This window comes from Sus scrofa, chromosome 3 (assembly GCF_000003025.6).
Source record: "Sus scrofa isolate TJ Tabasco breed Duroc chromosome 3, Sscrofa11.1, whole genome shotgun sequence".
Classification (NCBI taxonomy): domain Eukaryota; kingdom Metazoa; phylum Chordata; class Mammalia; order Artiodactyla; family Suidae; genus Sus; species Sus scrofa.
The window spans coordinates 51,683,313-51,697,002 of record NC_010445.4 but is presented as its reverse complement, the minus strand read 5'-3'; the positions used below and the strand labels follow the sequence as shown (position 1 = coordinate 51,697,002).

General features: G+C 44.5%; 1 protein-coding gene across 1 annotated transcript in view; it reads left to right on the top strand.

Annotated features, from left to right (window-relative positions):
• Window positions 1-11,002, top strand: part of SLC9A4 (solute carrier family 9 member A4) — a 63,996-nt gene extending 52,994 nt beyond the window's left edge. Inside the window, exons 10-12 of the mRNA XM_003354711.3 lie at window positions 3,985-4,116; window positions 4,811-4,898; window positions 9,006-11,002. Coding sequence (XP_003354759.1) covers window positions 3,985-4,116; window positions 4,811-4,898; window positions 9,006-9,361 — 576 coding nt within the window. The 3' untranslated portion in view covers window positions 9,362-11,002. The remainder of the gene's footprint in view (window positions 1-3,984; window positions 4,117-4,810; window positions 4,899-9,005) is intronic.

Genomic DNA, 13,690 nt, shown 5'->3' with positions numbered 1-13,690 from the left:
GCCCTAGCCCTGCAGCCCAGAGCTTCCAGAACCAGAAGGGCTCCCTCCTCCTCCAGAGACAGACAAGTGGGGGAGCTCACCCACCGTGGAAGAAAGACTCCATGGAAGAAAGGGCTCCCTCCCCCTCCAGAGACAGACAACTGGGGGAACTCACCCACCGTGGAAGAAAGATGGCCCCAGGATGCAGGCGATGGTGGAGTTGTCTCAGTGAGACAGACTGTAATTGAGCTGAAAAAACTGAGATAGTTTAGCTGAGACCCTCGAAACTACAGTGCTGAAAACTTAAGGGGAAAAATAAATGAGACGTATTAGAGATGATATTTTTCAATTTTGGAAAAATATGTGGAGACTACACTAGCCCTTGGGAACTGGTCCAGAGTGCACAGCAAAAACATTTCAGCAGCAGTGGCTGAGTCCTCCTGAAACTCTGATTCAGTTAGATGGTGTTTAAACTTGTGGCCTCTCATTAGGAGTTAAGTTTGAGGATTCCATTGACTTCTTGTGTAGGATTGTAAGTGAGTTCATTGTGAGGGCCTCGGCTTTGGGGACTGTGTCATAGGACCCCCCCCCCAAAATCATCCAGACAAAGCTCCTCATTCTCAAGTAGAAGATGCTGAGATTAGCAGAGTTGTGTATCCGACTTGTGTAAGGTCACAAAACAAATTTGAGTTAAGGACCCAGGTCTTTTTCATGCCTACCCACGTTCTTTCCCTTACTCCAGACTCACAGAATCCAGGGAAAGTAAAACTTTTCTGGCTCCGCTTTTGGAAAGGTCAGTGATTAAGGGGAATGTACCAGCCAAAGACTCTGCACCTGCTGGAGAAGCAGAGGTCAGCATCGGTCAGAGCACGCCTCGAGTCAGCAGCTCTCAAATCATTCCAAGTGAAACTGTTTCAGAAAGACTATCACATTCTGCCTTAGATAAGTCGTTAAGAACTTCCTGGTTTGCAGAAGGCCGGCCAGCTTGGTGGGGACCAGAGGCCAAAGCGTGCCTGGTACTCTGACTTTCCTCGTGTTGGTGGAGGTTGAGTTTGGGGAAAGTCCAGAAAGAGCGATAGAGATTCCGGAACCAGCCTGGTCTAAAATGAGCTGAATTGCCCATTCTCTTTTTTCTCTTTTCTGTAGGTTCCCTTTCTTCTCCTTCTCCTTCTCCTTCTCCATCTTCTTCTTTGTCTTTTTACAGGTACACCTGCAGCAAGTGGAAGTTCCCAGGCTAGGGGTCAAATCAGAGTAGCAGATGCCAGCCTCTGCAGCTTACAGCAACCCTGAATCCTTAACCCACTGAGCAAGGCCAGGGATCGAACCCATGTCCTCATGGATCTTAGTCGGGTTCTTAACCCACTGAGCCACGATGGGAACTCCTGTTTTCTTCTTCTTTTACTAGTGCCTATTCAGTTTGTCCTCCAGCTTGCTCCCTCCTATAGCTATGCAGAGTCCCCATTCTCATTACCCCAAATGAGTCATTCACAGTCCCACGAGGAGAACATATACAGGAAACAGAGGGGAGTTCTACCTCTGAGATGGCTTTTGCTTCCCCTTTTGTTACTTGGGAGGGTGAGACCCACCAGTCCTGCCCTCTGTCTTTCCTCCCTCACCCTGTCTTTACTAGGTCATTGACTCCTCTCCTCCATTATGGTCCTCTCGCTTTCTGGAAGGAAAGAACCACTCTCAAGATGCAACCCAGGGAGTTGCCATTGTGGCTCAGTGGAAACAAATCTGACTAGCATCCATGAGGACGCAGGTTCGATCCCTGGCCTCGATCAGTGCGTTAAGGATCTGGCGTTGCCATGAGCTGTGGTGTAGGTCGCAGATGTGGCTCAGATCTGGTGTTGCTGTGGCTGTGGCATAGGCTGACAGCCACAGGTCCAATTCAACCCCTAGCCTGGGAACCTCCATATGCTGCAGGTGCTGCCCTAAACACACACACACACACACACACACACACACACACGCAAAGATGCAACCCAGGGCAACTGTCTGTCTGCTTTGTTGCTCGTGAGAAATCTACAATTCTGAAGATTGTCACTAAATGACATGGTTAGTCCTCTTGCCTGGGTGACAGGTTCTCAGGCCCCACACCATGCAGGGCGATGCTTGGGGGCATTTCTTGGTCTGCATCTTGGGTGAGACCATCTTGGGTGTCAGGAGCCACTTGAGGTCAAGGCTGGCGCACGTGTAGGTTTCATGCTGGGCATCCTAACCCCGGGTCCATCTGAAACCACAGATCCTGCTGAGCCTGTTATATCTGGAGGGGCTCTGCCACACCCTTTGGAAGCCACAGTGCTCAGCAGGTCCAGCACAAGCTCTTCATTGGTGGGGAAGCTGAGTGCCAGCCTCTGGAGGGTCTCCTGGGACAACCAGCAGAAGCCCTGGGGAACTCCGTAGGGAGGAAAATTGAGAAACACTCAGTTTCTAAGCTTACATGTGAAGAAACTGGCCCCAGCACAGACCCATGGGTGGTCCCTAAAAGATCAGATCACACTCAGAATTTCCACATACTTTCAAAGAGAGAAGACCATTTATGCAACTCCAGTTCCCTCTGGCAAATCTTAAATGCTCATCTAGAATGCACTTCCTCCCATAGAGCTCAAGTTTAAATGGGAAATACAAGGTTTTTCTGTTGTTGTTTAGGGTTTTTTTGGTTTTTTTTTTTGTTTGTTTGTTTGTTTTTTGTTTGTTTTTGTTTTTTGCTTTTTAGGGCCACACCCATGGCATATGGAAGTTCCCAGGCTAGGGGTCAAATAGGAGTTGCACCTGCTGGCCACAGCCACAGCCACAGCCACACCAGATCCAAGCCACATCTGCGACCTACACCACAGCTCACGGCAACGCCAGATCCCTGACCCACTGACCAAGGCGAGGGATCAAACCCACATCCTCATGGATACTAGTCAGGCTTGTTACCACTCAGCCAAGACAGGAACTTCCCATAATTCATAATTTTTAAAGCTCTGTGCCTACCATGACATTTGGCCCATGGATCATTTGCTCTCCTGCTGTCAAAGTAAGAATCCTGGTTAAAGCCTCCATTGACCAGGAGTGATACCTGCAGTCCTGATCCTATTATCCAATGGGACCTTGGGCCAGCAGAAACAGGCTATTTGTTGGTGAGCTCTTAGAGAAGGAAGGGAGAAAGAGATTCCCATTAAGCACTCTGCATACATCTGAGGACTGTTGTTGGTCTGTGGCTCAAGACAAATTTTCAGGGGTTGCCTAGCAGATTGGTAGGTTAAGGATCTAGCCTTGTCACTGCTGTGACTCGAATGACTACTGTAGCACCGGTTTGACCCCTGGCCCAGGAACTTCCAACTTCCACATGCAGTGAGCATAGCCACAAATAGAAAAACAAAAACAAAACACATTTTCACTGGCCTGGGTGAGGAGGACAAGGAAGACATTTTTCATAAAACTAAATTAATTCCGTTTGACAAATTGTTCTTTATCTGAGATTATGGCCTTCCTACTATTTGGATTAAAAGGCTTTTTTCCTTTTTGAACTGATGATGGTGATACTAACTGGTTGATTTTTTTTTTGGAATGTGTCTTTATTTGGCAAAATTTAAAAATAGCAACCTTATAGGAATTGCCAAAGTAGTTTTGACATCTCCCTGGTCCGTAAGCACTGGCCTAGCTAGCAGAGCAAACACAACCTGTGAAAGAGGGCACATTTATAGCAGTTGAAGTCTGCGGATGCTTCAGGGAAGATCCCTGAGAGGGTCACGGAGGAGCAGCAAAAACAGGGCCCCTGCTGTGCAAGCCAGAGCACGGGCTCCCACTGCAGCTCCATCCTGATGGGCTGGCCCTGAGCTTGGCACTTCCTCCAGGGCCACAGCTTGCCCCTCTGTCCCTAAAGCCAGTGCTCAGAGGCCCAGGTCTTGTATTCTCACTCATGGAGGCTTTGTTCCTTTTATTTCCACCGTGTCCTGAGCCTGGTTGTTGGACGGGAGACTTCCGGACGTGTTTGACATGCCCTTCTTTCTGCAGACACTGTCCTACAACAAGTACAACCTCAAACCCCAAACAAGTGAGAAGCAGGCTAAAGAGATCCTGATCCGCCGCCAGAACACCTTACGGGAGAGCATGAGGAAGGGCCACAGCCTGCCCTGGGGGACACCGGTGAGGAGGGGCCTGACCCAGCCCCCTAGCAGGGCCTCCCTGGGGGATGACCTTCCATATTTAAACCACAAACAAAACCACTACCTTGCTGCCAGGGAGAGACAAACCTAGTGGGTGCAGGACCCCAGGCACCCCCTTCTCTGAGCCCAGGGCCTTTGGGACCTGAGGCCTCTGTCTGCGGGGTCCTTCCAGGATGGATCAGTGACCAGAGTGCCCTCGCTGCGCTGTGAAGCTAGGCCAGCTCCCATGGTGGCTGGGCACTGGGCCTTCAGGGGAGCCTCCTCCGTGGATGGGGCCCTGGCTTTAGGAAGCTTCCTTCTCCCTGAGGCAGATGCAGTCTTGCCAAGACTCCTGGGCCTGATCTTCATAGCACCCACCCTGCATCAGAACTATGCCACTCACACAGTCTGGGACTTCCAGGTGGAGGTTGGGTCTGGAATAAATCCTAGTCCCTACTCTAATCTCAGTGGGGCTGCGGAGTACCTGTGAGAGGTTTATCATGATCTATGCTATCAAGAGAAGGGAGAGAAGTATATTGAAGGCAGGAGTGTTGTTTTCCTTAAACTAAAGTAACTGAAGGCCAGTGGCCCAGCCACAGTGCTCCAGTAAGGGTGTGCAGCCTTCACTTTGTTTGCCATGTGAAGCTCTCAACTTCGGTGGCTAACTGCTTTGTATGTCTCTTTGTTACCCGCAGGCTGGTACCAAAAACATCCGCTATCTCTCCTTTCCCTACAGCAACCCTCAGCCCACAAGAAGAGAAGTGAGGGTGGCTGAATTCACAGGTAACTTGCAAGCCAGGCTGCTTCTCTCTTCAGTAAAAATTCAGATGGTAAATATTTTCAGGCTTGTAAACCAAAAGGCAAAAATCAAGAATGCTAAGTACATATATGACAAGAAAAAGGAAAAAAAACACAAATGTTTTATTAATTGAATTCAGAACTTCAGTTAAGAACACTGAAGCCAAAATGCATATAATTTGTACTTATCATGAAATATTTTTCTTTTATTTTTGTCCAGCCCTTTAAAAATGGAACAACCAGTCCTAGCGTAGGGGCTATATACCGAAAGGTGCATTGGGGTGGGTGTACCTGGGGGCTGGGGGTCGTTAGTTGCTGACCCCTGTCTTAGGGAAACAAAAAATGGGCACTTTTTTGACGTCGTGGGATTTACTTGTGGCTTAAAAGTTGCAGAATTCTCCAAAGTTGGCTAAATTTTACCGAAATAATTTCGCCAAATTTACTGATTGGATGTTTCCCATTTAATATCTTTTTTTTTTTTTTTTTTTTTTTTTAGGGCTGCACCATCAGCATATGAAAAGTTTCCAGGCAAGGGGTCAAATCAGAGCTACAGCTGCCAACCTACACTGCAACCACGGCAATGCCAGATCCTTAACCCACTGAGCAAGGCCAGAGATCAAGCTCACATCCTCGTGGATATTGTCAGGTTCATTACCACTGAGCCACTATGGGAAGTCCTAATAACTACTTCTTAAATAGAATTCTTACAATTACTAAAACTGACTATTGTTGTAATAAAAGCTAAGTTATTATTTTTTAAATGTGTATAAAATGACTTTCTATTAGCATAAGGTAGCATAAAAGCATATATTATGTCATGTTATCTGTTTTAATATTCCTAAATTTTTAAGACTTACATTGGAAATTTGATTAAACTGAATGCATTGAATTTGAGAATTAAATCTTTAAAAAGTAAATATAATTAGTCCTTAAAATGAAACCCTTTTTTCTGATATAAAAAACAGTGCTTGATATAAATTTAAAATCAGCTAGACAGAAAAGCATAACAAAGAAAGTTAAAAGCACTTGAAACCCTAATACCGAGAGGTAATCACTATGGAATATTTCAGTAAGCATCCTTCTATAATTCTCTCTATATCATCCTGATCCTTACCCTGCCTGGACCTGATACAAAGCAAAACAAAACCCCAGGAGTTCCCTTGTGGTACAGCGGGTTAAAGATCCAGCATTGTCACTGCAGTAGCTCGGGTTCGATTCCTAGACAGGAACATCTTCATACCGTGGGGGAAAAAAATTAGGATCAAAAACAAAAAAAACCCACAGTTTAGTATGATATATAAAATCAGAATATAGTCATTGTTTTTCAACATTTATGAATTGTCTAGTTCCCTCAACCAGAGATTGTGAACATATTTTAATGTCAGTAGATATAAACCTAGTAAATCATTTTAATGACTTAATAATATGAAACCCCCATAACTTATTTAGCAGAATCCTTATTAACAAGTATGTAATATACTGTCAGTATTTCATGAATGGAAGCCAATGACCCAATAATTGCTTTGGATCCCTTGTGATTGATTTTTTGCACAAATAACCAATTACTCCTTTAGTATATTTTTCCAGAAGCAAAATTTTTTGATAAGAAATTACATCTATTTAAAGTTGCCCTCAGATCAACAATTGTTAGAAAGGTAATTTCCCAACATTTTTAGCATCACTGGGCTATTTCGAATAAACATTTGAGTAATTTACTATATGATAGGATAAAATCTATATACCATATTTAACTTTCATCTGAGTCTTGTTGATTTTCTGTGAGGGTGAACATTTTTTCATATTTCTAGAGGCAACTATTTCTTTTGAGGAAGTTTCTGTTTCCACCTTTGCTCATTTTTTTCTGTTTTTTTTTCTCTTAAAATGAATTTGAAGAATATTATATATAATTTGGATATCATGCATTGTCATATAGTTGTTGCCAATAATTTTCCCTCATGTTTCCCATTTATCATTTAGTTTTTAGATATACTTGTCATTCAAATTGTTTTATTCTGATGAATCAAATCTGTTCAATCTTTCACAGAAAAATTAGAAAATGATTCACTCAGGAGTTTATTTTATTTTATTATTATTATTTTTTTGTCTTTTTGCTATTTCTTTGGGCCACTCCCGCGGCATATGGAGGTTCCCAGGCTAAGGGTCGAATCGGAGCTGTAGCCCCCGGCCTACGCCAGAGCCACAGCAATGCAGGAGCCGAGCCACATCTGCGATATACACCACAGCTCATGGCAACGCCAGATCGTTAACCCACTGAGCAAGGGCAGGCATCGAACACACAACCTCATGGTTCCTAGTCGGATTCCTTAACCACTTCGCCACAACAGGAATTCCCGCTCAGGAGTTTAAAATCTAGAACTTTCATCATTTAATTTTCCCGTTTCAATTTCAAAGATATTTATCATTGTGTAGATGAAGGAAGAGACATTTCAGATTGTTTTCAATGGCTAAACTTCTGCCTCAAGCACCTTCTTTTCCTCCAACATGAAAATGCCACCACCTTTGTGGTACTAGCATCATTTACCCCAATCTAAAGATTTTTGGACTCTTGTTTCTCTTTCATCGATCATCACTAGTCGATGTCATCCACTCCCAGGCCACATTCTTGTACCTAGAGTATTACTTTACATTAAACAGAGGTATAACACACACAAAAGCAAAAGCAAGCAAACAAAACAAAAGAACCCCAAGTGTAGGGTGTATAATAGATTTTTTGTTTTTGTTTTTTAAGGCCTCACCCTCAGCATATGGAAGTTCCCAGGCTGGGGGTCTAATTGGAGCTATAGCTGCCAGCCTACACCACATCCACAGCAGCGTGGGATCTGAACTGCATCTGCAACCTACACCACCGTTCATGGCAATGCCAGATCCTTAACCCCCTGAGCGAGGCCAGGGATTGAACCCAAGTCCTCACGGATACTAACTGGATTCGTTTCCGCTGTGCCACAACAGGAACTCCCAATGGATTACTTTTTAAAACTCTTCTGGGTGCAAACAGCTAGTGCCACTTACGTGGCTTGAATGGTAGAAAAAAGTGAATGTTTCACAGTCCTTTCTTGAGATGAGCATCCGCATGCATCACAGGCTATGGTAAAGATGACCACACAGCAGCCTCACTTGAACACTAACGTACAAATCTGAAGTGAAGTCTTATAAATAACCTACAACAGGATATCAAAGGAATGCTGCACCTTGCAAAGACAATTTATCTCAGAGATGGGGGGTATTTAACATTTAGCAACACATTTACATTATTCACCAGATTGATAGGTCAAGGCATCCTCAATAAATGCCCTAAAAGACATCTCATGCATACTTTCAATAAAAATGATAAAACGCTAGGAAAATATATATCAGACATATATGAAGATAACGTAAAACTCCACTTTTGCCTGCTTCACTTCCTCTCTGTAAAGAGGAGAATATTGATTATTGCTACAAAGTGTTGCTCTGCGGTCAAGCCAGTGGGTGCAGTTAAAACTCTTAGAACAGCACCTACAACCAAGTAAATGTGCAGTTAACATGAGCCATTATTAGCAGCACTGAGAGACCTCAAAGAAGACTTGACATGGGTGATGGAAGGAAGGAAGATGCTTTAGAAACATCAGTTCCACGTGAGTTAATCTAGATGTGGGATGAAATCTTATTCCTGATGAATTTTTATTTATGGATGTAAAAAAAAGAAAAAAAAAAGCCTAGATAAAACTCACTGTCTTCATATCACAGTACCTTGTAGGCTTCAGTTCAGTAATACTCTTTGACAACCCAAAGCATGGTGGTACTTTTATGGCCAATTGACCTGATCTTGTGAAAAACACTCCCTCTCTTCCCTGAGGGAGACCAGACTTGATACATGGTTTTCATGAATTTCTGTTTATTTCTAATACTGTGCTTAGCGCTTCCACCCACCCCACCTTGGGGGAGCAGCCTGGGAAAGGGAAAAACCAGGCTGATCAGAAAGTTGCCAAGGAGCTGGAATAAAAGAAGGGCTCTGCTTCTCTTGCGTCTGGATGTGAGGTCTCCAGTCTCTGGTCTCAAGTCCTGTTCTCTCCCCCTTTTGTCATTCTTCCCTAGATAATGAGGGCAGTGACTCAGAACTCCCACCTGTCACATTCAGCACACGATCTCGAAGAGGGTGGCTGGAGGAAAGACGCCAGACACGAGACACAATCCCGATGAAGAGCTTACACAGAGGAGGGAAGCCTCCCAACTTTGGTTATCAAAGAAATATGAGCCCAGAAGAGCCTGTGGGTGGGAGCAGAAGGGCGGTTTGCAGGCCCAAACCGCTCTTCCACGTGGTGGATGAGGAGTATGAATCTGGGGAGGAGAGTGAGGAAGAGGCTCCGGCGACCGGGTCCCGATGGTCATCTGAGCACGGTCCCAGCAGGGACCATCACAGGTCCCATAGCCCTCTGCTCCGAAGGAAGTAGTGTCCTTGTCACAGAAAGAAATGCTTGAGTGTTTCTGTGATTTTCCAGGGCCCGTCTTCCTACTCTTGTGAAAGATGGATGTTCAGAGTTCCGAAGAGAGTTATTGAGTTTGGGTTTTGTTTTTCGGAAGCTATGAGGCCTGCCTCTGTAAGAGGCCAGGAGGCTTTTCAGAGGACTGGGAGCAAGCCTGCTGGCGCTGCTGCATTCTTAGCTGCTCTGCTTGGTAGATGAGTCCCTGTGAGGGATAGATGTTAATCACCCAGGAATCATTCTCTCAGCGTGTCTTTTATGTGATTTATTGAGATACAAGCATGACCAGTCAGTAATTCATTCTTCCGGCCTCTACACGCTTGCAATGTCTAACCAGGTTAGAACCAGGAGGGGCTTTGGAAATGGCCTGGCCCAGCCCCCGTGTTTACATATGAGGACACCTTGCCCAGGTCACCTGGTGAGTTGTTGCCTTCATAAAATCATTGTCCTTCCTCCAAAGAGAATGCATTTGATTTTGATTTTATGGGCACTGGGCTATGATTATATGTCTGCAGAGAAGTAAAATTTGTCAGTATCAATAATAGCAGGTGTAATACAGACTATAGAATTAATCTGTCAACTGTGGGCTTGTTGTCTATTTTGTAATTGGAAGGCTTATTTTTAAAATAAGAATATTAGAGAACAGAGAGAAAAGGAATGAGAGGAATGGCGACTCAGTCTACAGAAAGAGAAGGGCAAAGAAACCATAAAACTTACAGATATTTCCATCCCTAACACCTCCTATTGGACAAGCACTGCTGTAGGTAACCGAGCAAGGCCAATGGGAGAAAACCACATCTTTCTGGACCCCACATTGGTAACCCCCCATATTTAAAGGATAAAAACCCCTATAGGATAATAGAGAAGTGGACTCTTCTTCCCTCTCCCAGCCAGTCCTGGGAGCTGTTTGCTTTCCTGTAATAAAGACTTAGCTTGTAGCAAAAAAAAAAAAAAAAGAATATTAGAAACAGAAAGCTATAAACATGCTTTAATAGCAATGACACAAATATAGGGACTTAGTAAAAGTGCGTTTGTGAGATGTGACATTTTTCCCTAGGGCTTACAACCAATTTCCTATTAAGTCTTCCATCCTCATCATCCCCACCCTTGACTTTGAACCTGACACTCCAGCTCATCAACTTTGTTGCCTGACTGTACCTTACCCACTCTGTTCCTCTTCTCTCTCTCTTTCAACCACTTATAGGTTAACAAGGATTTACAAGTGCTATTGATTATGCCAGATAACTAATTTGTAATAATTGGATAGTCAAAATAGCCTTATCATGGCTATTTTTGATATCTGTAACCATCTCCTATTGACTTTATCCTATGCCTCTTTAAGGCCACGATTCAGGGCACCTCAGAAATCCCTAGACTGGACTTGATCCCCTTAATCAAAAGTGATCAAGCTATCTCCTTGCTTCTCAGTGAGTCCACATCACCTTGGACGTGTCACAGGAACCACACTTAAACATGTGCACGTGAGTCTGCTATGGTCTGAAGGAAAAGGAGGATCATTCATTCATTTTTAATTCTTCGTTTTCCTTTTTAGAGCCACATCTGTGGCATATGGAAGTTCCCAGGCCAGGGGTTGAATTGGAGCTATAGCTGCCGGCCTATGCCACAGCCACGGCAACTAGGGATTTGAGCCAAGTCTGCAACCTACACCACAGCTCATGACAGTGCCAGATCTTTAACCCACTGAGCAAGGCCAGGGATCGAACCTGCATCCTCGTGCATACTAGTTGGGTTCACTACCATTGAGCCATGACAGGAAATCTCATCCATGTTAAATTTTATCCATCTCTCAGTTGTATTTCTTATTGCATGATTTTACAGTTTTTCTATGTTTTTAGCTTCTACCAGTTTTTTCTCTTAGATATTACAGTGCATGTAATACCTTGTGCATGGTAGATAATCTATAAATAAGGAAGTGACAATGACATCTTAGAGAAGTGAGGACATCTTAGAGGGACAAGGACAGTAGAGATGTCAGACATTCTCGTGTGGCACCAGTCTGGGTGGGCTTTCCCTGGAAGGACATGAGCTTACCTTGTACAACACATGGACACCAGTGACTGACAGAGTCACAGTGTCCCAGATTCCTATTTTGTGACGTTTGTTCCCACCATAGTCATGGAAGTAAGTAGTGATGAAAGGAGCCCACTGGTCTCTCTTCTTCTAAGTCTGAGATATAAGACTGCCTCTAAGTTATATAAACACTTTAATTTTTTGAGAATTATATATCCCCCCCCCAAATAATGATCAGCCCAAAGGGATGGAAATTCACATAAAACCTCGGGATTTCTCAGGTTTTCTTTTTGTTTAACCCAACAAGTGTCAAAGCAATAGAAGAGGGAGTCAGTGCCTCATTATCCTTAAACCATAGATGGAGATTCGGAGACACATAGGACTCATTTGAAATCATCTTTCCTAGAGTTCCCTGGTAGCACAGTCAAGGACCCATCATTGTCACTGTTGTGACTATGGTTATAGCTGTAGTGAGGATTGGATCCCCGGCCCAGGAACTTCTGCATGCCTTGGACACAACTCCCACCCCCGCAAAAAAAAAAAAATCACTTTTCTTGAATCAGCCATGTCCTTTGCTCTCCCACAGAACAATAGAAATCCACACTGCAAAAGCCCTTCCCTCTGAGAAGCCAGCAGTGTCTAAGCATTGGTGGACTCCATCCAAGTCTCTTGTTTCTCTCTGAGAAGCTGGTGCCCTTGGGAGAGGAGGGGTGGGAGGTGGCAGGTAGATTGAACCTGGCCCTTTGGTTGGTAGACATCATCATGGAGTCGTCCTTCTGAGGTCCTTGGCTCACCTGGACACTGTCTGTCCAGGCTGCAAAGTTTGGGACATGAAAGGTGCGAGTGGACCTGGAAGCTCTTGCGGGCTTGGACAGCTCATGGTAGAGATGGCTTCTCTGTTCAGTCATAAGGATGTTTTCAAAATGCAGTGTCACTTGACCTTCATCCTGTTGGCCACAGCCCGCTCTGGGCATTGATTGGGGAATGCTCTTGGGGATCAGTGTCACATGATGAGTGTTTCCAACAGGTGCCAAGCAGGGTAGCAGAGGAAGTTCCCTCTTATAGAGGAAGACCGGCTGCTTGCTCCCTGCTCAGTTCAGGGAGGGGATGGAAGCCCCTGGGGGGTCTCCTGGACACACCTTCTCCACCAGGGATAGAATTTGCTCTTTTATCCTTAACACCCCCACCCCCAGCAAATTGAACTCACATAACCCATAGAATCCTATTTCTCTCCTTAACTTTTTTTTTTTTTTTTTTTTTTTAACTTTCCCAAAACCTATTGATATGGTTGGGCTGAGTAGTCTTGGGTTTCAGTGAATCCTGAAGGTTGAGTAAAGAGGCATTTCCTCTTCCCCATTCAGTGCAGCAACTCTCCCCATGAAGCATTGCCATGTGTTTTCTGATATTTGGGATGACATGAATGCTCTTACTCATCCTCCTCAAACCTGAGGTGATGACACAGGACCTCTCCTGCCTTCAGGCAACCTGGGAAAAGGAAACACAGGCTGTGGGAGGGAATGTGCCATGACCAAGTGGAGATGAGCTTCTGGATGCACTATTACCCTTCCTTCCTGCTATTCTCTCTCTCATGGATTCCATGTACCTCTGTGCTTCTCTTCTTGGAAAAAGCGAAAGCATCATGGGAGGTAGGGCTGGAATTAGCACCTGAGTTCAGTGATGGAATTACCTTCTTACATGGGGGTGACTGCCATGGCAGGTGTGTGGCAGAGCTCAGGTCTCCTGCCCACGGTGTTGGTTTTAGCCCGCAGGGAAGGAAATTTCTAGAACGTTCCTCACCTAATCAAGCACCTGCCACTGAAATGTGGCTTTTTAAGTCAAAATAGTTAGTTCAGAGAACAGGAGCTGAAGTCAGACCACTCTTAGTTGTGGGATCCTGGGCCATTTCATTGTCTTCCCTAAGCTGAAATTTACAAAAATAAGGTAATCATTTTATCTACCTCATAGAAAGGTGGTGAGGATGACATGAGATACTATATGTAAAAGTCTTAGCTTAGTGCTTGTTTTATAGTAAGAGCTTGATGACTAACAGCTCTAATTAGGCTAAAATATATGTACTCATGAGAGAGAACCATATATTGATTGAATCACCCCAAGGGGTATAAATAACAGACATTGGACACCTTTCTGAGAGGTGGCTTGATTGACAGAACAGAGGAAACGGAGAGGCCCTGGGGAGACAGTGTGTGACAGAATTAGAAAGATTTGAAAGCCATCACAATTCCATCCAATGCTCCATCCAGCATTCTT